This window comes from Schistocerca gregaria, chromosome 7 (assembly GCF_023897955.1).
Source record: "Schistocerca gregaria isolate iqSchGreg1 chromosome 7, iqSchGreg1.2, whole genome shotgun sequence".
Taxonomy (NCBI): domain Eukaryota; kingdom Metazoa; phylum Arthropoda; class Insecta; order Orthoptera; family Acrididae; genus Schistocerca; species Schistocerca gregaria.
In genome coordinates this window covers 241481718-241509293 of record NC_064926.1, presented here as the reverse complement: position 1 = coordinate 241509293, position 27576 = coordinate 241481718, and the positions used below count along the sequence as shown (strand labels likewise).

Sequence of the window (27576 nt, the reverse complement as noted above, 5' to 3'; positions counted from 1 at the left end):
CACTGGTCCCGAACTTTGTTTATATTTCACATTAGAATTTGTTTTATAAACATGTAACACTGTAGAACATCACTCACAAAATAAATTTATCTAAAACCGTACTTCATTATTAGGTTTTATCAACAGCACCTTACTGGAATTATTTACATCCCCAGTAACAAGGTTCATTAAATGATAAATTACCGATGCCACATATTTAAAATCCTGTTACCCATTTACAATGAATAAGGAAAATTTTCCACCTGCTGTTCAAGTATCAAGGCCACTTAAAACAGAAAATTCATTAAACACATCATTTTCCTTTAGCAGCCAAGTATTCAGTAAGCATCTTCTCAAGTTTCCTGGAATCTTCTGCAAATTTTCGGATGCCTTCTGACAGTTTTTCAGTGGCCATCTGGTCTTCATTCAACATCCAACGGAAGGCTGCTTCATTAAGTGTCACTTTATCAATATCCAACTTTCGTGCTGAAAATGAAAAAGATTTACATTTAAAAATAATCAAAATTCACTACAAATTCAGCCAGTTGTATATATTGAAAGGCAGACATCTTTGTATTTTAAGCTTCCTGATGTCACTGCTAAAATTTTGCTGAGTATAATGTAGTTATCTTTAATACTAAGACTTACAAAAGGTGGATTTACATGTAGACGAGACCTGAGGGCGCTAGAAATTTTCAGACTGATTATACTCCAGGGTGTATACATGGACAAGGGGGGGGGAAAAAAAAAAAACGGATTTCCTGGTTAAAAATACACTTTCTCCCAGGTGAAAATACACATTTTCCATATTAAGTGACAGTATACTCTTCCTCGGCACTGTAAAAGTCATCAATACGTAGCATTTACATATAACATTGATCACGAAGATTAATAAGCTGGAATAGAAGCTAACCTTCCACATATAATGTATCTTTATTTGTGCATTTTACACTTCAAGATACATCACACAGATGTACCAGTAAAATTTTTAATAATGAAGCAAATGTATCATCTTCTGGGCTCGAAATTCTTCTAAACGGTCGTCCTCAAAGAGTTGATTTTTAAATGAGAGTCTAACACTTTGCGATTTAAGAAATTCATCTTACATTCTCACACATAGTTCATCTTGCATAAAAGGAAATCTGCTTTGAATGTAACGCTTTTCAAATCACCATTCGCAATATTTTCCTCGACCTGTTGGAAATGGGTTCGTTTCAGTAGTTGCAAGAAAGCGCCTGATAACTGACGTCGCTGCACTTGTGCAGCTATGATGATGAAGGAAGCCCATATGTTCGTATGTGTACATACTCAAATGCGTAATTCGGCTTAAAATGCACATCCGTATGTAAATTTTCTTGGAGTACCAGTACTCATATTTGGTTCTTTATTATAGCATAATGCCAGACGTGCACTTGAAATGCAGCGAACAGTTGAAACTAGCCAACAGTGTGAAATTAAACACTTCGTTTCAAATAAATTGACTGCCTCAGTAGAAAGGATTAATGAAAGCCAAATCTCTTTAGCAAACCGGCAAAAATAACTTAATTGTTCTGTAAGGCGATTAATGCTTGACTATCGCAAGTGGAAATAAAATCTGAAACTATTAACGCATTTTAGCCTGCCATAATTATGCAAACATATTTTAATTCATTTGATAGGTCCCAGCCACAAACATCCATGTTGTCATCATTTAACGCAAGAGCAATAAACGAAGAGGGGAGGGGAGGGGGGGGGGGGAGGAAAAATCGCTCAACACAGGTCACCCACCTCCCCACCACAACTCAGACTGCTCTGTGCATCAGCCCAGGATCTATGATATTTCTGAACAGGGGCAATATTAAGTAGTGGCACCCAGCCACACTTGCGTAACCAGAAGCGGGAGAAGGTACTACACATACGTGACTCAACTGTGCATGCGCAAGAGCCCGCTCGCAACTGCTCAAACGAATCTAATTTAAACAGGTGTCACGTCACGCTCATCAGAGGCAATTTGTTGTTATAAAGCATTGAATAGTGTTCCTAAAGCCTTTGACACACTTTATTGTTGGCAGACGCTTGTACGAGCACTGTTTTGTTGATGTATATGGTGCATTTCCTTTGCATCTTATGCTTTTTTTGCCGCTGCCGCCGCCCCCCCCCCCCCCCCCCCCCCCGTTCATGTTTTGTTGCTGCAGTATCATTCTGCAGTAGTGGGATACAAAAAATATCCTTTGTTAGAGTATTGGTTCGTACCAGTCAAAATCACAACAATTTAACTGAAAACTAAAACAATGAAAAATTCCTGGAATTCTGAACAATTCCCGGGTTTTTTCCAGTTTTCTCCCGGATGAAAAATTTCCCAGGTTTTCCCCAGATCACCCTGTACTCCCTTTGACAGAAAAGTTCCAGTGCAGGCTTTTCTTTTTTCTTTCTTTCTTTTTTTTTTTTTTAAAAAAAAAAAGTAAGTTATTTAGAATTTCAAAGGGAGCATTAGGCAAGAATTGGATGAAACAGGGCAGCAGTAGAGGAATGGGTAGCATTGAGAGACGAAATAGTGAAGGCAGCAATCTATCACATAGGAAAGAAGAGAAGGCTCAGTAGAAATCCTTTGCTACCACAGGATATATCTAATTCAACTGACAAAAGGGGAAAATATAAAAATGCAGCAAATGATGCATACAACATGAAATACAAGCATTTTAAAAATGATATTGGCAGGAAGTGCAAAACTGATAAAGAAGTGAGAGTAACACAAATGAAAGTCCATATAAGCATGTATTAGAGGAAAGATAGATGTTACCTACAGGAAATGAAAAAGACCGTTGGAGAAAATAGAAGCAACTGTATGAATTTTAAGAGCTTCAACGGGAAACTAGTACTAAGAGAAGAAGGGAAAGCTGGAAGGGGGAAGGCATAATCAGACAGAACACAAGGAAAATGAACTTTAAGGAAATATTACAGAAAAAGGCGAAGACAAAAATGACGATGAGATGGGAAATATGAAATTGCAAGAAGAATTTGCCAAAGCCTTGAAATATGATAAGTCCAAACATGGCCACAGGAATAGGCGAAATCGCACAAGAACTACAAATAGCCTTGGGAGAGCCACCAATGACAAAATTCTTCATCTGGTGTTCACGATGTAGGAGACAGATGAAATAACCTCAAACTTCATAAGAATGTAATAATGTCAGTTCTAAAGAAAGCAGGTGCTGAAAGGTGTGAATATTAAATAACTTTCATTGTAATAAGTCATGGTTGGAAAATACAGGGATGAATTATTTACAGAAGAATGGGGAAACTGGTGAAACCAACCTCAGGGAAGAGAAGTTTGTTTCTGAAAACATTTAGGAAACACAAGGAAATAGATTTCCAACTTACTATTTACACACTACATTTGTAGTGCCCCTGTCCACTATACTCATTACTTGCGGCAATCAATTTACCGATTCCTGCAAGAGTGAGCAATGTGAGTGCATTCACACTGAAGATCATTGGCCAATAGGCCTTACGTATATGCAGATACCATCTTCATATATATCAGTAAGGCATGAAGATGGTGTGTGTGTGAGAGTGTGTGTGTGTGTGTGTGTGTGTGTGTGTGTGTGTAATCCCTGCAGTCGCACTATCCTCTGTGTCCTCGATGGCTCAGTTGGACAGAGCGTCTGCCGTGTAAGCAGGAGATCGTGGTTCTAGTCCCAGTGAGGACACACATTTTCAACTGTTCCCGTTGATATTTATCAACGCCTGCAAGCAGCTAATGGTCTGGATTTCATTGTAATTTATATTTATAGCATTTGCACACTTATAGAAACCTTTCGACAATGTTGACTTGAATATACTCTTCAAAATATTAAAAGAGGCAGGCGTAAAATTCAGGGAGAAAAAGGTTATTTACAACTTGTACAGTTATCAGACAGCAAGTATACGAGCTGACGCTTATGAACGGAAAGCAGTGGTTAAGAAGTGAGTGAGAATGTTAGTCTGCACACTGGGCAAGCTGTAAAGGAAACCAGACAAAAAATTGGATAAGGAACTAAAGTTCAGGCAGAAGAAATATAAACTTTGGCAGAATTATAATGTCCTTGGCAAAGATGAGAGACATCAAAAGACTTGAAAGAACCTTTGAACAGAACTGTCAGTGTCTCGAAACGAAGATATATGATGAACATCAACGAAAGAAACCAAAACAATGGTAATGGAGTGTAATCTAACTGAAGCAGACGAAATTGAGTGAATTATATAGTTTTGCTCTCTGGCAATTGAAATAGCTGCTGATGGCTGAAGTACAGAGAATCTAAAATGCAGACAGGCAATAGCAAAGAAAGCGTATCTGATGAAGAGAAATTTGATAACATTGAATCAAATTAAAGTGTTAGGAAATCTCTTTTGAAGGTATTTGTGTTGAGCTTTTCTTAAATGGAAGGGAAGCGCCAATGAAAAGCAGTTCAGGCAAGAATAGAATGAAAGGTTTTAGAATGTGTTGCTAAAGAAGATTGATGAAGATTAGCTGGATAGATTCTGTAACTAATGGGAGGTACTGAATTGAATTGGGAGAAGAGAGATCTGTGATAAAATTTCTGTAAAAGAGGGGAGCAGCTGATAGGTCATAGTCCGAGACATTTAGTAGCGCACGGAAGTATGGACGTAAAAGGTAGAGGAGACCCCAAGTCCTCAGCAGGCTCAGGTGTATGTAGGTTGCAGCAGTTATTCACAGCTGAAAAGATTTACACAGGATAGGAGTAGCATGGAGAGTTGCATCAAAGACAACAGCAAAGATCTTATTGGTAAAATAGTATTCAAGGTTCAAGTCCTTGTATAGCACAGAGTTTAATTTGTCTGGAAGTTCCAACACACTAGCACACATGTGTTTAACAGCACCATAACATTACTGTTCTTATTCCAATTGTCTTTCCCGTAACCACGGGAAATGGATGCTTTCCAAATGGACAACCTATTACTTCCATTTTCTCCAATACCTTCCCCAGATGGATCAAGAAATCAATGGTTCTGCAAGTGATTGTGACTTTATGCCTGTCTACTACCAGTATGTAATGTGAAAACTAGGATGCCCCCTAATGTGAAAAATGTTTATGGTTTGGCAAGTGCGGAATGGGGAAAATAAATGTTGGCTGTGGAAAATTGTAGCACCAAGTACAGCTTCAGGAAAGTGCTGTTTTCACATGCTAACTGTGCTATTTCTAAATTATTACCTGCAGAATAAAACCCAGCACCGCGCAGTTCATTGGGCCTGATAATGGACCTCCACTGCTAAGTTACAAAAGCTCTCAATTTTAAAAACGAAGTTATATGTGTTTGTTAATAAAGACTCCAAATGCCATCAAATATTCTGCCACCTCCTTTAGAGAAACATAATTTTATTGCCAGTTAATCAGTGCACAACAAACAGCTTCTAATAGAACTTTCCAAACACTTTTTGTCATGCAGAAATGCTGAAGCGTTTGGCTCATAACTTACTCTACTGCTCTCCTGAGATGCATTAAAGAAAGCTTGTTGTTGGTGGGGGAGTTTTTTTTTTTTACCTGCCTTTTTATTAATAATATTGAGGCATTTAAGTAACATGCACTGAACATTGAAGTACTGCATTTGCAACTGTGTGCTTTACTCACCAGATTTCTCCGTCAGCATCTCGTGGACCTCATCTGTGTTAGAATCAAGTTCCTGTAGAAGTTTGGGGCTAATTGTCAGCAAGTCACAGCCAGCAAGAGCTTTCACCTCACCAATATTTCTGAAGGATGCACCCATCACTACAGTTTGGTAACCAAATTTCTTATAGTAGTTATAAATCTTTGTGACCGATTGCACACCAGGATCTTCCTCTGGTTCATATTGCTTCTGTGATGTATTTGCCACATACCAGTCAAGAATACGGCCAACAAAAGGAGATATTAGGGTAACACCAGCCTCAGCACAGGCAACAGCTTGGCAAAATGAAAACAACAGTGTAAGATTGCAGTGAATGCCGTGTTTTTCTTCTAGTTCCCTAAAAATCAAAAAGTTAATATTTATTAAACTATATGTGCATACATTAAATAGTTGCAAGATTCAAATTATAAAGCAAAACTTATTAAAGAGAGACATAATATATTTTCGCAGAAAGCTCAAATATTTGAGTCTCAAGAATAACGAGCAGTACTCAAGAACTGGTTGAATAAGGATTTTGTAGGTTGTTTCCTTTAGAGCTTCTCCAAACAAGCCCAAGTCCATCCACCCATTTATCTAACAACTAGCTTTCTATGGTTATTCTACATTAAATCTCAACAATTGGTATTTTGGCCTATTTATGCACAGTAATAAGTTTATTGAAATTGAGTATCAACAGCGAGTCTTCTCCATAGGTATGTTTTGTAAACTTGTTTAATTTATTTACTGCATTTTACTATGACTCTACCCACCACCTCACTGAAATAGTATCAATAAACAGAACCAACCTCCCCCTCTCATTCTCCTACTCCCAAACAGTTCCTCTCATCTTTCAGATGAAAGTCTGGTAAAACAGTTGTGGGAAATTTAATCTTACAAGTGGTCTTTGATGGAGAGCTGAAAAGGGACAGTGATCAATTTTTTTTCACAAAGTAAAATAATTGAATTTGTGTATTAATACTTTACATTCTTTCCACATACACTGACATGCCAAAGAAACTGAAATAGGCAGGCGTATTAAAATAAACTGATATGTAAACATCCAGATAAGGCACTGCGGTCGCCAATGCCTATATCAGACAAGTGCCTGGCGCAGTTGTTACATCGGTACTGCTACTACAATGGCAGGTTATCAAGATTTGAGCGTGTTTGAACATGGTGTTCTAGTTGGCGCACAAGCAATGGGACACAGCATCTCCGATGTAGCGATGAACTGGGGATTTTCCCACATGACTATTTCACGAGTGTACCGTGAGTACTGGGTATCTGGTAAAATATTAAATCTCAGACATCGCAGCGGCCAGAAAAAGATCCTCAAAGAACGGGGCAAATGGCGACTGAAGAGAAATGTTCAATGGGACAGTGTGCAAAAATGTTCAACAAAACATCATCAATATGGGCTTTCGGAGCTAAAGGCCCGCTCGTGTTCCCTTAATGACTACAGAATACATGACACAAAACTTTTCGCCTCACCTGGTTCTGTCAACACTGACATTGGATTATTGATAACCGGAAACATGTTACCTAGTCGAACTAGTCTCATTTCAAATTGTATTGAGCGAGCGGATGGGCGTGTAGTGGTGTGGAGACAACCTCATGACTCCATGGAACCTGCATGTCATCAGGGGCCTGTTCAAGCTGGTGGAGGCTCTGTAATGGTATGGGACATGTGCATTTGGATTGATATGGGACTCCTGAAATGTCTAGATATAACTGACAGGTGACACATACGTAAGCATTGTGTCTGTTCACCTGCACCCATTCATGTCCATTGCGCATTCCGACAGACTTGGGCAATTCCAGCAGGACAATGTGGCAACCCATAGATCCAGAATCGCTGCAGAGTGGCTCCAGGAGCTATTCTCTTTGCTTTTAAACACTTCCGCTGGCCACCAAACATTATTATTGTGGCCACCAAACACTATTATTGAGCATATTTGGGATGCCTTGCAATGTGCTGTTCAGAAGAGATATCCAGCCCCTCGTACTCTTACGAATTTATGGACAGCCCTGCAGGATTCATAGTGTCAATTCCCTCCAGCACCACTTCAGACACTAGGTCGAGTCCAAGTCACCATCGTGTTGCAGCACATCTCCGTGCTCGTGAAGTCCCTACACGATATTAGTCTAGTTTCTTTGGCTCTTCAGTGTGTGTGTGTGTGTGTGTGTGTGTGTGTGTGTGTGTGTGTGTGTGTGTGTGTGTGTGTATATAAAGGAGTCATAAAAAGAATTTTCTAGTAGTCATTCTTACTTTGCTGCTTGTATGCCTTCCCATGTGGATGCTAGTTTAATAAGAATGCGATCCTTTTTTATACCTTCTTCCTCATACAGTTCAATGAGTCGCCTTGCTTTTTTTATGCTTGCTTCCTTGTCGAAAGACAACCTGAAATTTAACAATGTTTCAGTAAGAATTACATGTGTAGTCATCACGTATGAAGTGCCTACATCCCTCTTTTATTTGGTTATAAAATTATAAAACCAACAATATATGGATCTCTCACATTCACCTGATTGTAAGGTGAGTACAGACATTTGTCTAATCACAACTAAATCAAGAAGAAATTGCATTAAATATTTTGTAGGTTACATGTTGTGAACTCTATATCAAATCAATTGTTTTTAATAATGTTTTTTGTACGATTATTGCCGGGAATTTACTATACTGACATTTTCATTTTACACACTAACATAAAAATGTTATGAGTGCATACTGGAATAAAATTGTTTTTAGAAACTGCTTCAAAGATTCAGTGACACTATTTTCTCATTACATTTAAAGACTGTAGTTGATTGAGAATTACAATATTAAGTTTTAACAAATTTCAGGGAAGCACTCAAACACAAGAGCTAAATTTCATAAGATCACAGTAAAAACACGACAAAAATCATTTGAAAAATGTATGTTGAAATGTCTTACCTTGCATCTACTTCTGTGGAAACACGTCCTGGTATGATCTTCAAAATCTCTGCACCAAATAGTACAAATAATTTGTCCACTGCTGCTTCAACTTGATCTTTTACTGACCTGAAATATCAAGCATAAATTAAACCTGTGACAGACCTACTGAAATTTTACATGTCACCTTGTCTGGAGGAAAAAAAAAAAAAGCATAACACAATTTAGAATTCCACTGATTACAAATACCAAGGGCATTGGTGACTTCAACATGAATGTGGTGCCCACATTATCCTACGTCCACAAAATAAATGGATCTCAGTAAAACAAAATAAAAGGAAAAATTTTAAGTACCGATCAGAGCTGTTTGTAATTTCTTCTGCTCCACGACAACCCACTAATTGTGGCCCAGCAGAGAAATTTGAAAGACAAGATATGCTGTCATCTTGCCTCACTGAAATCACAACTATTTCATGCAGTCAAATCACGTATTCATCCCACCAGGAGACAACAGTGACCACAGGTGGGTGTCACAATTGTTCGCAGCAGTTATCGAACAGTGGATCACATAGAATGTTCAGCTGTAGTGACACAGCTAGTGCACTGCTTGGAGATCAAACACTGTGTCCAGCATTCTCAGCCATATCAATAGTAACTCTCAACAATGTTTGATACAATAGGCCATCAGCCAGGAACAATTTCCAAATCACCAATTAATTCAAACTTCTGAAGCAAGTTCTTCAGTCCTTGTGCGGAAAGAGGAACCACTCCATATTATCTTAATGCAATGATTCTTGGTAAGAGAAGGAGTACTGTTGCTTTTGTTTCGATAAAACAGCTTTATAAGTATAGTAAGAAATGAAAGCTGCAAGTGAGATGGTATGGGCAAGACTCAGTATCAGGGGGTGGATCCTATCACCCACTCGATTCACCTCCTGATGTAACTGCAAACTTTAGAGTAAATCTCAGTTGTAATCATTGGTGGAGACTTCAATAATCCAACAATTAATTGGGAAAAATTAGTTTTATTAGCAGTGGGCATGATAAGGCATCCTGTGAAACATTACTAAATGCCTTCTCTGAAGACCACCTACAACAGATAGGAACCCCCCCTCATGACGGACTTTTAGTGGATCTAATGGCAATGAAAAAAACCTGACCTCTTGAGAATGTCCACATCGAAACTGGTATCAGTGGCCAAGACACAGTTATGAGAAAAATGATTAACCAAAGTACAAGGGACAACAAAAACCATGCAGAAAGATACATATATTCAATAAATTTAATGAAAAATCAGTAGTGTCATATTTCAATGAGAAACTTGAAACTTTAAGCACAGTGCAGGAGCATATAGAGGAACTATGGCCCAAGCTTAAAAGAATATTTGTGGCACCAAAGTTATTGCCAGTCCCTAGTAAATGAGACAGGAACTGAAACTGGGGGTAGCAAAGCAAAAGCTGAAATTCTTAACTCTGTTTTCAAATGTTCCTTTACGAAGGAAAACCCAGGGGAACTGACCCAATTTAATCCTCATATCACTGAAAAGATGACTGAAATAAATATTAGTGGCTGTGGTGTTGAGCAACAAATTAAATCGTTAAAATTGAACAAGCTCCAAGGCCCATTAGAATCTTGTCAGATTCTTACTGAATTTGCACCTGAGTTAACCCCTCTTCTAACTGTAATCTGTCAGATTCCTTCAACAAAACATCGTGCCCAGTTCTTGGAAAACAGCACACCTCACACCTGTCTACAGAACGTGTAATAGAAGGGATCTACAAAACTACTGTTCAATAGCCTTGTCATCAATAGCCTTAGAACATATTCCGAGATCACCCCAGGGAAACATGTTGGGACCCTTCCTATTCACATTGTATATTAATAACATTACAGACAATATTAATAGTAAAAAAAAGCTTTTTGCAGATGATGCAGTTGTCTATAATTAAGTACTATCTGAAAGAAGGTGCACACATATTCAGTCAAATCTTGATAAGGCTTTAAAGTGGTGCAAAGACTGGCAACTTGTTCTGAATGTTCAGAAATATAAAACTGTGCACTTCACAAAATGAAAACAAATGTATATTCAACAACAGTATCAATGAGTCACTGTTGGAATTGGCGTTTAACACTTTGTACGGATAAGCAATGGAATGATCACATAGGCTCAGTCGCTGGTAAACTAGGTGGTAGACTTTGGTTTATTGGTAGAATACTGGGGAAGTGCAATAAGTCTAAAAAGGAGATTTGCTTACAAATCACTCGTGCAACCCATCTTAGAATATTGGTCAAGTGTGTGGGATCTGTACCAGATAGGACTAATAGGGTATATTTATTGTATATAGAGAAGGGCAGCATGAATGGTCATAGGTTTGTTCAATCCACGAAAGAGTGTCACAGATACTGAAGGAACTGAACTGGTACACACTTGAAGACAGATGTAAACTATCCCAAGAAAGTCTATTAATAAAGTTTCAATGATGACCCTGGGAATACACTACAATCCCCTACATATTGCTCATGTTGGGATCATGAGGGTAAGATTAGAATAATTACTACAGGGACAGAGGCATTCAAACAATCATTCTTCCCACACTCCATACGTGAATGAAAGAGGAAGAAAACCTAATAACTGGTACAATGGGATATACTGTCTGCCATGCATCTTCTGGTAGTTAGCAGAGTATAGACGTAGCTGTTGAGGTCACACTGAACCAGTACGAGCATCTAATGGTAAAGCACAACCCCAACACTAGCAATGACACAAATCCTGCCTGCAGCAAAAAGCCTGGTCATCATTCTTATACAGTTGGGTACCCACACAATAAATATATACAGTTGGGCACCCACGTGATAAATAGTTTTTTTGCCAACACTGGCTCTAGTAGCAAAAGTTTAATTATAGCCATCCTGCATGTATCAACAATCTCACATTTACCAATGCGTTTACTCAGGCAGCAGCAACTATTTCAAACTCACAGCAGGACTTGAGGAGTCTCTCTCCTCATTCCTACATAGCCCCTATTCTCCCACTACCCACTTTCTACTATAGTAGTTCAATCTCTCATTATTTAGTTTTTCCATCTCATATACTAGGTCACCTGCTTAGTCTCTCTCTCTCTCTCTCTCTCTCTCTCTCTCTCTCTCTCTCTCTCTCTCTCTCTCTCTCTCTCCCCACTTGTAATGTCAGCATGGGTACCAGCGCTATTCCTGTCGGCTGTGGTTTATTCTCATTTCTGATGAGAGTCTTACTCACTGAATTCTTGATACAAACTCTTTATAGCCTACCTAACTATTTGTAACAGCTTGTTCTGTTACAGCTACTACTGATTTCCTAGGTTTCTTTCCATTTCACTTTACAGACTCTTGCTATCACTAGATTGAGTATTTTCTTTCCCCTACTCATTTTCTAGCTTCCCCCCCCCCCCCCCCCCCCCCCCCCATTACACTCAAAACTTCTTGGACAATCTATGACCATGGCATCCGACCTCCTAAAGATAAAATGGAATCTATACTCAAGTATTCCTGTCTCAGTTCAGGAGCCACATTATTTTCTCAACATCATTAATTTTTACGATGGATTCAAACAGTCTACACTAATAACAGCTCCACTGAATGAGCTTCTGAAGGGAGCACCGAAGCAGGACACAAGGGTGCAATGTACAAACAAAACAGATCATGCTTACCGAACTGTCAAAACAGCAATAGCAGAGGCTACACAATTAGCTCAACCAATATGACAGGCACCACGTGATGAACGGGTGGATGACATCAATTGTCAAAACTTTCTTCCCGGGAAACCTTGATGGAAACCTGACAAGATGGCCAATGTGGATGGCTCCATTTGAAATGCATTGGATAAAGTTCTGATGGGATGGGATGTGATGTTATGGACAGTGTTATCTGGCCTTCACAAGTGTCCAAATAAATTCTGTCACACTCAATTTCAGCCTCAATTTTTTTGCACTGTGGTTTCGAAACTGTGTTTTGATACACATTTCATGCCTCACTCAATATTTCAGAGCTTTCTACTTCTGGTTTCAGCTAGCACTCAGTTCCAAGAATAATCTGAGCATGATAACTTTCCCAGAAGGCAGCAAATTCAGCAACTTAGTTACAAATATTTCAACAGTTTACTTCCACAATTTTCAGAATCTAAGCGTGTGTGTATCCTGCCCAATTTTGTTCTCTCTTTATCAACTGACAATCACATGACCTCAAACTACCATCTAAAAAAACCATGGGCACTCACAGGCACTCTGCCACCCAAGTCGGTGCTTCCTTCGCATAGTGCAACCCTGACCTATCAAGGTGAGTCTTAAAATTTTGCAAGTCACAATGGAGAGATCCAGAAATCTGCAGCCAAGACCATCACAGACTCGACAGAAACTGACTGAGGCCCTCCACTCGAAACTGAAGGACCCCCAATCAATTCTGGCTATTATAGTGCAAACTGTGAGCTCCACTTGCACACTGGGTGTAAGACCAGTCAGGCACCTATACGAACTGAGGATGGCCTCAGAAACCAAGCAGCAGACATCATTTGGTGCCAACCTAAGCCACAACTTGCAGAGGACTGCACCCTGTACCCTTGATCGCTGCTGTCTGGGCCCGCTCCACATCTCTGACGAGGCTCCCAGAAGGCATGCCAAGTGCACACTGGACTTCTTTCCAGTCCCACACACTAATTCTCTAAGGGCCTCCAGCACACATTAAACCATTTGAGATCCTGATAACTAGCAGTCCCCTGTCCCTGTGTGCTTGTTCAGACTCAGGTCTTGAGCAATGTAAATATACTACAACCCACCACTCAGACTGCAGTGTAGGCGAGATTGTCTCTTAGGAAGGCATTAAGTGAATTTGTATCTGCTTTTTTGAATAGGTATATTTTTCGAGGATTTGGTGATTACAGTATTCAATCTTGCTACGACAGCCCTGTGTTCACTAATCCCTGAATCAGTTTTGATGCTCGTTATTAACTCAGGATTATTTGTCTTTGAAGGTCAACAAAGGTCACAAAGGTGGCATGAATGTCCATTTACAGAAGGTGTTCAAAGTTATGATCACTGGGATTAGTGCAGAACTGCAATCTTCTTATCATGGATCGAGTGGTATTCCTTATCATTTCGGCACTTATCAAAGCACATGCTCTGGCAATTCTCTGTTGTATATTGTGCTAATAGTAAATATTCGCCAAATACAGCGTATCCATCTAATGAGCCATTGAAATCTTAATACCATTCGACAATTTGGCAATATAACACTAATAGGAATGGTAAGACTAGTATCGTCGAATCAAGCGAATGTGAATGATGTATTCCTTCGAAGAACTAGTCGATATGCTTCTCGTTTGCAAAACGAAATTCAGTGAGAGCTAGATACTTACAAGCTGAAAGATATCCTGAACGTACTCACCTTACACATCATATATTTAAACATATGTAGGATAAATTGAGAACAACTGGATCTTAAATGCACCATGAACATATCCAGTGAAGGAAAGTTACGAATGAGGGAACAGAAATTGGTAGTCTTGGCAATGTGATTCAAGATCCTTGTGTTAGTTTGCATCAAATCGCAAGGGAATCTGGCACAAGTCAGAGTAGCGTTGTTCGTGTTCTGCATTACCATAAATATTATCCTTACCATATCAGTCTCCACCAAGAATTAATTGGTACAGGTTGTATGCATCGCATAGAATTCTGCCGATGGGCTCTACTTCGGATTCAATGGGATGACATTTGATTTTATTTACTAATGGGGCTCCATTCACGAACCATGGAAATACTAATCTGCAGATCGTGCATTATTGGGCAACCAAAAATCTATGTTGGCTGCAGCAAATTGCACACCAAACACTGTGTTCAGTGAATGCATGATGTGGTATTCTGGAGGACAGAATTACAGGCCCTATTTCATTTAAGGAAATCTTAATGGTACGAAGTACACCACATTCCTGCAAGAAACATTAGGTCCGTTATTAGAAGAAATACCTTTATGAACAAGGAACAGAATGTAGTGTCAACACGATAGGTGTCCGACAAGTTTTTGCTGATTGCTAGAAATGAGTTGCAGAGACAATTCCCAAATCGGATTGGATACGAAGGATATGTGTCGGGGCCAGCTCATTCGCTAGACTTGGTGCCTCTGGATTTTTTCTTTTGGGGATTCGTAGAAGACATTGTTTATAAAGAAGTTCTAACTACACCTGAAGGTATGCCAGAGAGAATTGTCTGAACATGTGCTTCGATAAGTGCCAGTGTGATCAGGAATACTACTCAATTCGTCATAAGAAGACTGCAAAACTGCCTTCATACCAATGGTCATCACATTGAACACTTTCTGTAAATGGACGTTCATGCCACCTTTGTGACTTTCGTTGACCTTCAAGACCTTACTGTTACACATAATTGGATTTGACTTGATAGCCGCTATTGGAAAGTAAGTACCAAACTATAGCATCCCATTTAAAAAAACAAAGTTCATCTAAATATCTCTGATGCAACCGCGCCTAGCAATAAAATACCAAGTCATATTATGGCCCCCGTTGTCCCATGCAACATTTGTCCCATAAACTTTTCAGCTCTTATCACAGTTTCATAGTTATTCGTGGTGGCAATAGTTAGTGGCTCACCCTGTATACCACTGAATTCAAGTGCATTACTGTACCATTTTATGATGCTTATGAGATATGTCATAAACAGTGGACATATAAAGACCTGCCACATCATGAACAACATTTAAATTCTTACTTTGTTGCTACTAACTACATCCGCAACATTTTGCAGACGGTGTCCCCATATGCAGATGATTATGGGGTCCCACCCACACTACAAGGAGCACAGGGGACGATGTGGGCCCCGCTGGGTTTCTCAATTAGTTGTTTATAAATGTACATACCGGTAGTTTTGCCAGCAATTCAAAACAGATTACAGCTACATAAATCACGATTGTGGCACTGGAAAGAGCAAGTAATTTCCTGTACGACAGAAGTGTAATACGTTTCTACCATAAGTAGTGAAGGCACAGATCTTGTGAAACATTGTGGAATACTGTTGCAAATATTAGCAATTGCTTATAATTAATTTATGGGTGAACTACTGCACACAGAGTTAAGCACAACAAATCAATTCTGTTTAGATTTTTGGAGTGCATCTAATAGCCCATTCAGATGAAAATCACTGACAACACCTTTAACAGAGACAGTGAACAACAGCTCAGGCAGCATCAAATTCAGCAACCGCAAATCTGAAGAAGGTGCATCCACCACAGAGTCAACATAGGCCAATTATGCGAACAGCAGTTATGTCACAGCTGGCAGCCAGAGTATATAAGGATGTAACCATAACCCATTGCCAGTTATTCCATTTGACAGTAGCCAAGGACTGCTTGGTCAAAAGCTCTTTGCTTTTTAACCACTTGACAACTGGAAGACTAAGCACATTTTATTCAATGTCATCACTGCAACACTATTTTTGGAATATTTTATACTATTTTTGTGTGTGTCCGAAGATGTGGATTGTTGCTTCACAAGCCTGCAAAAAGCAAAATCCTGTAGATGCAATCACCATCTGCTTCCTCAATAACATTGTATGCAACTGTAGGTTCTGTGTCCTGTGACCAAAATGAAGTGTCTCTTCGCTTTAAGGGAATGCTCTCTTCTACACTGTCAAAAAATATTTAGTGGTAATTAACATCCTATATCACTACTACTCCCCCCCCCCCCCCCCCCACTCCTCCCCCACTGGTTTCTACTCATCTAAGTTCCTGTTTTGTTTCCTCCCTGCATGCTATTCAATTCAACTAATCTTTTAAGCCATTTGACATCTAACAGAATTACAGCATCCTTCTTGGTGTTTTATTGCTTGCTTAGTGTACAGATTGAATAAAACTGGGAACAGAATATCTCATCAAATGTAATTAGGCAACCCTATAAAATCTGGAAATTATAATCAAATGTTATGAGAAGTGGACCCCACCAGCATAAAAGATGGCCGAGAGGAATGTGTTTTATGCAGAGAAGCTGTAACAGCAGAATGGATCAGTCAGGAGAGTTCAATGAGTTCAAACATGGACTAACTAAAAGTCACCTGAGTAACATTTATCAGAATCAGTTCAACCTTCTAAAGCTGCCTAAGTTGACAGTTGGTAATGTGACTGAAGTGGAAACTAAAAAGAAATGAACAGAATTAATGAAAACATGACAGACCTCATGTACTGACAGACGCAGACCAACAAGCATTGTGGAGGGTGGTTGTGCAAAATCACATGAAATATGCAAAAGTTATCATTTGTTACTTCCAAATTTCCACCATAAATTCTGCTAACACAATGACTGTGCAGGGAGTTTTTATTTATTTTTTTAAAAAAAAAAAAGGTGGGGGGAAACGGTTGAGCAGGTCCTTACGAATCACACTATTCCCTATTGCAATCCGATGGAAGTGTTTGGCTTTCGTGAATGACTGGAGAAGGTTGCCTGCCATCAGTATGGGGGCATTTTTCATGGTTATGGTGTGGCCACTTCTTATGCTACAGGAAATGCTAAATGTGGAAGGATATTAACATATTTTACAGCAGTGTGTACTGCTTACAGTAGATGAACAGTTTGAGAACAATGGTTGTGTGAGCATGACAATGAACTGTGCCATAATGCAACATCTGTGAGGCAATGATTTGTGGACAATAACACTCCTGAAATGGATTGTCCAGCCTAGAGTCCTGACCTGAAGCCAATGGAACACCATCAGCATAAGTTAGAACATCAGCTTCACTCAACATCCCCATATCAAACATCACTATCTTCCCTGATTTTGGCCCCGAGAAGAATGGACTGCCATTTCTCCAGAGACATTCAGCCACTTTACTGAAAGTGAGCCCGGCAGATTTAAAGCCATCATAAATGTGAAGGGTGGACACTCCCCACACTGGTGCCAGTCATAGATGCACAGATACTTTCTACTGAATAGTGTAGGTTACAACTGTCTCATCTTCACAATTAGAGCCTCACTTTATCACCTTCCACTCTAACTTTTGTCTTGTTTCTGTACAAATTGCAGATAACCTTTTATCCCTGTGTTGTATCATGGCGATTTCTGGATTCTAAAGAGTATACACTAGTCAGAAATGTTGTTTTCTGTATCTAAAAATGCTGTCAAGGTAAGTTCATCTTTTCTCAATATATTTCCTAAGGAAAACCATATGGGCAGTACTGCTTTGGTTTTTCCAAAAGCCAAATTGATCTTCTGCTAGGCCAGGTTCAACCAGTTTTTCCCCCCCAATTCCTCTGTAAATATTTTGTCAGTATTTTGCAACAATGACTTATTAAACAGGTGTTTTAGTAGTATTCAAACCTGTCAGCACCTGATTTCTTTGAAAGTGGAACCATTTCATACTTCTTTACATCGAGGAACTTCATTTGTCTCATATCTCGTATAGCTGATGGAACACTTGTTTTTGTTGGTTCTTGTTAGGATCTTAATAATTCAAGGTAGCAAGGTAGTGTTGTCTATTCCAAATGCTTTGACTTCCTTGTTTAATCATTCTTAAATCTCCTTCTCCCTTCCCCCCCCCCCTTTAAAAAAACACCCCCTCTCCCCAAAATAAAAATAAATAAATCTGTACATCATTTTCTATTCTTCTTCTACAATATTACCTCTAAACCTGCAACACATCATGGGAAACAACTTTTGCAAAATTATTGCCCTCACTTCCTGGCAATGCTAGGTGCCCTGTTGTGCTGGTTATGCCCCAAGAGGCACCAGGGCGTAGACACTCCACAGCAGTTGTATGCCTTTTGTTTTGCCCATAATTTCAACATGAAAAGGGATTAACTGAGCCAACTGAAGTAACAGATTTACTTCTGAACCATTTTTATTCACTTAAACACATCACTTACCATTTCCTTGTTGAAAATCACTATAAAGTTACTGGGGAAGGTAGTATGCAGCACACCTACTTAGCAGACTGTGGTAGTTCAGCGACCAGCAAATACCAAAGGGTAACTAGCAGCATCACAGGGAAGCATCAGCAAAATGGGCGGGGTGGGGAATCTGTTCATACAGCTGCTTTTTTTCCCCCTCCAAAAGCTTCCAAATGTCCTACATCTCCTTTTCATAGTCAATCATGTTTGTACATATCTGCAGTTCTACTCCTGCCTGCCCTGTTTTGCAATTTTGTTCCTTCCACATATTTGATTTGCTGAATGTACGTATTTCTCTTTTCATTAATTAAATTCATTATTTCAGTTGGGTTTTGTTCATTGTAGGGCACGAGTGACCCGATCTTCCTCTTCAGTCTTCATCAACCTTTGTCTCTCTCTGCCCCGACGAAGAAGCTGTGGGTTTCAAAATTTAAGCTAGTATTACTACTTTTGTGTATGTCAGTAATACTAAATGTTTTGAATCTTTAAGATAAGTACTAGGCAGCTATTTTGTCTACAAATTCAGTATCTAATGTGTTGTGATTCTTACCAGGACTTGTCATTTTGTCAAGTTTTTTCTCGGCTGCTTTCACTACATTGCTCAAAGCTCCCAACTTTACTGTATTTCTTTTGCTGACCACATTTACTAGATTATGATAGAAGCTTTTTCCCCCAAAGACATCACTTGGGGAATACTTTCAGGGTCCAGACTACAACGAATTTTGCATGACACGGTGAACCAGCGAATATTTCAATCTACTTTGCATTGAAATAGATGACTGTACAGTCTCTACACTAGACATTGAAAATATTTACTTTGTAAAATATAACATTTAAGTTTGTGACTGAGTACAAACATACACAAAAAAGTTATTTTGCAAATTATTTTATTTGTGCATATTTATAAAACCAAATATTTGTTTAGTCCCCCCCCCTCCCTCTAGGCATGGTGTGAATGGTTTGTTTAAATGTTTGATTGAATTCAATTCCCAAGTTACCATTCTTAAATTAAATGAGCTAAAAATTTCAAGTAATTGGCCGTTAACATTAATAACTTAAACAGCCAGTGTGAGCAACAGAATTATTAGAATATAGACGTAAAATACTGTACACTTAACACCTGAATTTTAAGCAACCAACAAATTACAAGTGATGGTTGAAAATGATAACCATGTAGTTCGCAAATTTAATATGGTCTCTAAGGCCTGGAAACGTAGATTATTTAAAGTTCTGTGGAACTATTTATATATATTTAGTACAATGAAGAATTTAGAAGACAGATCTAAATATTCTAATAACAGCAACACAAAAAAAGCAGGTCTTAATTGTTTCATACATGTAGATCTGCAAGGATATTACGACATTATGACCATAACCGTCAACAGCATGAGCACGTCTGAATCACGTGTAGATTATTTCTCTCCTTTCTCATATTAGTAATGCTATCACCCTGAATGTTCACACTCTGAAGATTTGAAGTCTGATTACTACATCTGAGGTCAAACAGTCAATCTTTCACATTCTTATCTCTAGGTCATGCTATCATTATGCAACATTGCTTGCAAGGCCAAATAGCTTACCCGCCAGCCTTCTTTCCATATTCCACTGCCTTTTCTATTAGGTGCTTATACTGTGGCATGTTGGCTGCCGAAAGCATCAAAGAGGGATTTGTTGTAGCATCTGTTGGTTTATACTGCTTCATGGCTGTAAATGAGATTTACTGAATAATAGCATCAATTAGCAATAAATTTACATCATAATAAATGTTTGGAAACACTACAAAATAGAAATAATAAATCAAAATACTTAAAACAAGGAATTTATGTGAGGAAGCAGAGAAAGGGACACTAAATAACATGAGTACCAGAAAGGATCCCTGGGTTTTAAACCTGGACCACAAACACCAACACCAAAAGGAATTTCATTTTCTTAACTTATAGTAGCAAGAAAATGAACATCAACAACAAATAATAGCACGACAATAGTGGTGCGCGCGCGCACACACACACACACACACACACACACACACACACACACACACACGATTTCTGGGACTTTCCACAAGGTAAATCCTTTATTACATTTACGTGCCTCAATGGCTGCAAACATTAGCATGCCACTTTTGGAATTCAGGCAATGGGTAGGGACACTGCCTGCAGGTCAAATCATCCCCAGCAGATTAAGGAGGATCAGTGTGCCAGCCAATATGGACGTGGTGTGAAAGCAGTTTTCCTACACCCAACTAGGTTAATACCTCTCCGGTACCAGCATCCCGGCTGTTACAGATTCACAAACATCTTGAACATACTCACATGGCTAACATACTGTGCAAACAGATGGGGTACATGTCCCAGGAGAGTGGGGAGGGGGGGGGGGGGGGACAGAGTGACGACAGGAGGATATTTGACCATACTATATCATGAACAATCCACATCAAAATTTAACAGGCTGAGCCCACAGATACAGGATAACAGCCAACCAAAAAGAAAGCCATTGCCAGATTTATTTAGTAACCATTCTGTCATTTTGCCTGAAAATGCACCAGAAGCAGTGCAGCTGGAACTCATCAACATACAATACCACGAGACACTGCAAATTAAATTTGATGAAGTAAATCCACTAAATTTCTATCACTTGGATGATACAAACAGTGATAAGTGTAGATAAAGTTTTTAAAATGCGCTACGCTCTTAGGATCAACTTATATATATGAACAAACTGTTTCCATAAGAAACATTAAGAAATCAAAATATTTGAACCACTTGATGAAGGACAATTTAGAGTCAATTTTGCACTTTTACATGACAAAATTTGAGCCAAACGTCACAGGAATTTTGTAAGTAACAGTGTCACATTTTAAATTAAATTGTGATAAATAGTCTTCCTCTTTTGCTTCTTTGTTCCGCACCATGCACAGGGTCGGCAGGGTTAATTTTAAGGGGGTGGCCGGATGCCCTTCCTGCTGCCACCTCATACCCCTCGGGAAGGAATTAGTGTACCCCAGTTGTCTGTGTCTAGTGTAAACCATGAAATAGTGCAAATGTTTTTCCAAATGTCTGCGAGACATGCAAACTGAAGCGGGACTTGGGGGACCAGCCCGATATTCACCTTGTGGGATGTGGAAAACCGCCTAAAAACAACATCCAGGCTGGCCGGCACACCGGCCCCCGTTGGTAGTCCACCATGCGGATTTGATCCGGGGCCGGTGCGCCTACCCAAGTCCACGAAGCAGCACATTAGCGCTCTTTGCCAACCTAAATTGGATAAATAGTATTTCTATGAAAATACATTGGTGTAAATGTATCTGCTAAATACAATGAATATTTGTGAAACATACAATGAATATTTGTGAAATAAATGTCAATGTTTTTAACATTTTTTGCAGCTGTTACCCAAGTCCAAGCAAGGGGTTTGCAGCTCGTGGTACCATCAAGTCCGTACACCCCTGCTCTACATGGACCAAAATGCTTAACTCTATCACCACCCATTTCTTACATTCCAAGTCATTACAGATGTGATTTTGCTCCTTGATGGATTAGGTCACTACCTCAGCGCCTTAGCAAAAACAATGTTATGGCTAATGAACATCCTATGTTTATAACAGATGGATTAGTCTCCTGCTAGAAGAAGTTGCAACATAATGTTGCCTACAAATAGGAAAAGGCAGTACAACAAACAGATAAACTTATCCAAAAGACAGAGGAATCATTTAAATGCAAATGAGATGAAAACAAATGAAAACACAACAAAGAGCGACATTCCCTCAGTGATAATTGAGTGCTGGGTAACATAAGAGGTTTTAAAGTTCTGGGCTTCTTCACCACCAGTAAATTAACTTAGGTAGGGCACGTTGTACATAGGTATATAGTACAGCACTTACTGAGGAGCCTAAAAAACCATTTGAACAGACCATTAGTTACTAACAATAATGTCGTATTTCATAGTTGGACGAGCTACGGAGCCATTCTGCAGGAGACAGTTGCATGCTGTCATTAAGGAAGAAACTAGTGAGCATCATTAGACCTACTTAAAAAAAAAAAAAAAAAAAAAAAAAAAGTCATTGTAAACCCATCTTTGTGCTAATTTCCTCCATTCAAAAGAAGCTAAAGGCATCAAATTCACCATAACAGCATTCTGAATAAATATAGTATACACAGGTTAATACACTCCTGGAAATGGCAAAAAGAACACATTGACACCGGTGTGTCAGACCCACCATACTTGCTCCGGACACTACGAGAGGGCTGTACAAGCAATGATCACACGCAGGGAACAGCGGACACCAGGAACCGCGGTGTTGGCCGTCGAATGGCGCTAGCTGCGCAGCATTTGTGCACCGCCGCCGTCAGTGTCAGCCAGTTTGCCGTGGCATACGGAGCTCCATCGCAGTCATTAACACTAGTAGCATGCCGCGACAGCGTGGACATGAACCGTATGTGCAGTTGACGGACTTTGAGCGAGGGTGTATAGTATGCATGCGGGAGGCCGGGTGGACGTACCGCCGTATTGCTCAACACGTGGGGCGTGAGGTCTCCACAGTACATCGATGTTGTCGCCAGTGGTCGGCGGAAGGTGCACGTGCCCGTCGACCTGGGACCGGACCGCAGCGACGCACGGATGCACGCCAAGACCGTAGGGGACCGCACCGCCACTTCCCAGCAAATTAGGGACACTGTTGCTCCTGGGGTATCGGCGAGGACCATTCGCAACCGTCTCCATGAAGCTGGGCTACGGTCCCGCACACCGTTAGGCCGTCTTCCGCTCACGCCCCAACATCGTGCAGCCCGCCTCCAGTGGTGTCGCGACAGGCGTGAATGGAGGGACGAATGGAAACGTGTCGTCTTCAGCGATGAGAGTCGCTCCTGCCTTGGTGCCAATGATGGTAGTATGCGTGTTTGGCGCCGTGCAGCTGAGCGCCACAATCAGGACTGCATGCGACCGAGGCACACAGGGCCAATACCCGGCATCATGGTGTGGGGAGCGATCTCCTACACTGGCCGTACACCTCTGGTGATCGTCGAGGGGACACTGAATACTGCACGGTACATCCAAACCGTCATCGAACCCATCGTTCTACCATTCCTAGAGCGGCAAGGGAACTTGCTGTTCCAACAGGACAATGCACGTCCGCATGTATCCCGTGCCACCCAACGTGCTCTAGAAGGTGTAAGTCAACTACCCTGGCCAGCAAGATCTCCGGATCTGTCCCCCATTGAGCATGTTTGGGACTGGATGAAGCGTCGTCTCACGCAGTCTGCACGTCCAGCACGAACGCTGGTCCAACTGAGGTGCCAGGTGGAAATGGCATGGCAAGCCGTTCCACAGGACTACATCCAGCATCTCTACTATCGTCTCCATGGGAGAATAGCAGCCTGCATTGCTGCGAAAGATGGATATACACTGTACTAGTGCCGACATTGGGCATGCTCTGTTGCCTGTGTCTATGTGCCTGTGGTTCTGTCAGTGTGATCATGTGATGTATCTGACCCCAGGAATGTGTCAATAAAGTTTCCCCTTCCTGGGACAATGAATTCACGGTGTTCTTATTTCAATTTCCAGGAGTGTATGTTCAATGACCAAAACAAGATAGGTTGCTGATGGTAGCCATGAAAACACTAAGCCTACAAACAGAATATTCTTTGTACATAACTGATTCTTTTCTACCCACCTCCCCTCCCCCAATTTACAGACATAGAACAATGCCTGCATGACTTGCAAGTCAATGTCATTACAGCTGTAACAACACTGATACCTTACTTTCTTACTTTACATGTTGTTATTATGTCTATTTTATTGCTGTATTATTATTGCAGTTTAATGTAATCCAGACGGTGCATCCAGAAGTGTCACATTAAATATATAGCAATGCTAACAAATTGCGAGAAACAAGTGCAGTATCTCTTCCGCTCTAAATATAAGCCAGGAGTGCCTCACGAACAGGGCACTATCAAGTGAGGCACTAGCAAACAACATCTTTAAGGTGGCAGGGTACCGACTGCAAGGAGGGTGAAGAGGAGATTAGTATTGACAGCGAGGTCAAGCAGAACCTCAAATTTGGGAGGGATGGAGAAGGAAAGAAACCTTTCCCTTTTGAAGAAACAATCCCGGCAATTGCCTTAAGCAACTTAGGGGAAGTCATGGAAATCCTGTATAAGGATGGCTGGCCATGGGAAGGACTGCAAGGAGCAAGTACCTTGGTTAGTACCCCAGTCTTGCTTACGATTCTGATCTGTCAGAAGGTGCAGGTTCAGGAAGTAAAGACCAGATTTTCACTCTTAGATTAATAGTGGAAAAGTGTTATAAGTACAGTATGATGGTGGATCAGCTATGTGTGGATTTTAAAGCATCTTACGACAGTGTCAACAGGAAAAGTCTTTTTTTAAGGCATTACAGGAGCTAGGGATACCAGTAAAGCTAATGAGATTCATTAATATGACCCTAAGCAACATCAACTGCAAAACAGAAGCTAATGGCACCAATTTTTCTGATATTTCAAGGACTTAAGCAAGGATATTCTGTATTACCAGCTTTATTTAACTTGGCTCTGGGAGCTGTCTGCAAAAATTACCAAGCAAAACAGGTAGTACTATTTACAACAGGAAAGCTCTGAACATGGCATTTTCTGAGGACAGCCATGCTTAGGAGAAACAGCAGAGAATGTCAGCTGGAAAATCATATAGTTTTGGATTGCAAAGTGGCTGTCCTTGGTCTGGTCATAAGAAAAGAAAAAACAAAACATGATCGGAACATAAGTTGCTGAAGGAATCTCATTAAATAACACTAAAGGAAGAGAAAAATCATAGCAAATACATATCAATAAAGTTTACTTTGACAATTAATAAACTTTATCACTGTTAGTTCCTCAATTTGTGTATCATAGATAGTAAATCCAGGCCCTTGAACTATTAAACCAGTTTAAGTGTGTTGGAGCAATGGGTATAGAACATAATAGTGTATTAATAAAGATAAGAACAAGAACAGCTGCAGGTAACTAGTACTATTACAGCTCCCTTAACAAGTTGCTATCTTCCAGTATTTCAAGACAGCTGAAGATGACAGTTTATGAAGATTATAAAACCAACTATTAAATATGGGTCCAAAATGTGGACAGTAACACAACAGATCATAACAGGAAGTATGTGTGCAAGACATATAGGGTAGTATAAGGAAATGGTACTTGGAGAACTAGGACCCATGCAGAACTATATGAAGTCTGCACAAAACCATCAATCACCACAGATTTAATGGCACAAAGGCAGCAATGGTTTGGACTTGTGCAGAGAATAAAGTGCTGAAGAAGGAGCTAACTGTAACAGAGGGTAACCACTCAGTGAAGAGACCAAAACTGTGCTGGCTGGATGATGTAGAAACAGAACTGAGTCAGCTAGAAGAAAGGAGGTAGAGAGAGTGCTGGAGAAGACAGAAGGTTGATGAGGCCAGTGCCCATCTTGGGCTGTAGCATCAGAAAAGAAGGATGGCTGGCTCACTCACTCAAATGTACGAGTGTGTCAAATTATTAATGTTTACGATATAGTAGGACTATGTTGGAACTTCTTGAGTAATTTAAATAACTGATTTCTCGAATTTCTTCCGAAACATTTTGAATGAGAATTGTTTGTAGCATTGATTGGCGACTAGAGCCGAACACAAGTAATTCATTGAACATCGGAAAGTATCCCTCAAAATATCCGAGGTGTGGCGTTCGATCCAATTCCCGTATCGCGCAATATATCGCTTCACGCAACCTAGTTATAAGATGTACTTTCACTGGCGCGCCCAGGTATTTCGAAAGACGGCATGACCGCAGGAACCTGCTGGTGCCCTCAGGGCATTAGTGTACTTTTCCTTCTGCTACAAACGAAAAAAAAAGTTGGAAATTTCTTCATAGTCAAAAACGTAGAAAAGTTTTCGGTATCACTTAAGTGTTCGCTCAACGCAAAAGAACAGAGTCATTCAAAGTGCATTTGAATAACATGACATGCAGTATTGCAACTGAATTACCTTCAAAATCACCAGTGTCAGCAACCACAGTTGTATATTTCTTCAGCTGTGCCAGTGAACTTGCCATCTTCGCTTTCTTTGCTTGCGGTTCTGACATTTTCCCCAAATACCGGCACTTAAATATTACTAACTTCTCACCAACGCCACCTCGTTGGATAGCAACAAGTAGGGGAACGGCAAGGTAGTGGGGGTAACATAAATTATGACAGCGATAACGCCCCTGCGAGCTATCGATATTTGAAACAATATAAGACGTTTGGTATCCAGTAAATACAAAGACTTGTTAATTATTACTAACTCTTTTCACGCTTCTAAGATGTACAAAAGATCCATGTAACAGAGTGTATTGCACCCAGATTCTATTAACACAGTTTCTCCAGACACTGTTAATTAACTAGCTCGATTTGAAGATCGATTCACACTTGAGTAAATACAACGGAAAATTAAAATATTTCACAATGCATTTCAGACGGCGGTATTACAGGCCGTCAACGATGTCGGACGTCAACGTCAAAATTTCTCATTGTACTCTCTATATTACTAGCCAATAAAAGACCTCAAAAAAGGGTGGGTGGCTCGTTGACGCAGACTAACAGCATCGCTAACGAAAGGACTCAGAATAGAATTTTGGTAGCATATCCACACAAACCTGTTTCAAATGGCGGCATTCACACAGGTAGTCAACGGATGATCGGGTCACGTCACGTCACGTCAAGGTTTCTCGGGAAGCAAGTTTTGACAGCAGCGTCATCTGTTAACATCGGATGTTAACCCATGCTCGCCACATTCGAATTATTACACACATCAAAACAAGTTTTGCATCAGCCCAATTCCCAGAACTCCTGAACACAGAAGTTGAAGGGATATTGTATCACAGACACAGTCCCTTTGGCTGTTCACTGTTCAGAGATGTCACTGAACCCGCCCAAAGATGTATACAACCATGCATGAGCAACGCCTATTAGACGGAGAGGGTCCGACAACCGATCAGTCCCCGTCATTACACCAAGAAGAAGGTACACGACTCGTGTTGTCTGTAGTTAAACCATGCCTAGACGGTCAGTACAGCGGTTCCATCGCGTCCACATTGTTACTTTGTGCCAGGAAGGGCTCTCAACAAGGGAAGTGTCCAGGCGTC

At 40.2% G+C, this 27576-nt stretch overlaps 1 protein-coding gene across 1 annotated transcript; it reads right to left on the bottom strand.

Moving 5' to 3' along the window:
* On the bottom strand, positions 1-26622 carry LOC126281532 (transaldolase). Its single transcript, XM_049980579.1, has 6 exons — positions 26439-26622; positions 20018-20141; positions 8540-8647; positions 7874-8005; positions 5589-5962; positions 1-465 (listed from the first exon to the last, which is right to left on the bottom strand). The coding sequence occupies exons 1-6, from the start codon at positions 26533-26535 to the stop codon at positions 293-295; spliced, it is 1008 nt and encodes a 335-aa protein (XP_049836536.1). The 5' UTR covers positions 26536-26622; the 3' UTR covers positions 1-292.
* Positions 26623-27576: the final 954 nt, after the last annotated feature.

Coding starts and splice junctions, on each gene's coding strand:
- LOC126281532 (XM_049980579.1), bottom strand. CDS start 26,535: ATGTCAGAACCGCAAGCAAAGAAAGCGAAGATGGCAAGTTCACTGGCA. Junction 20,142..26,438: donor TGACACTGGTGATTTTGAAG/GTAATTCAGTTG, acceptor TCTCATTTACAG/CCATGAAGCAGTATAAACCA. Junction 5,963..7,873: donor GAAGGCATACAAGCAGCAAA/GTAAGAATGACT, acceptor TTTGATTTTTAG/GGAACTAGAAGAAAAACACG.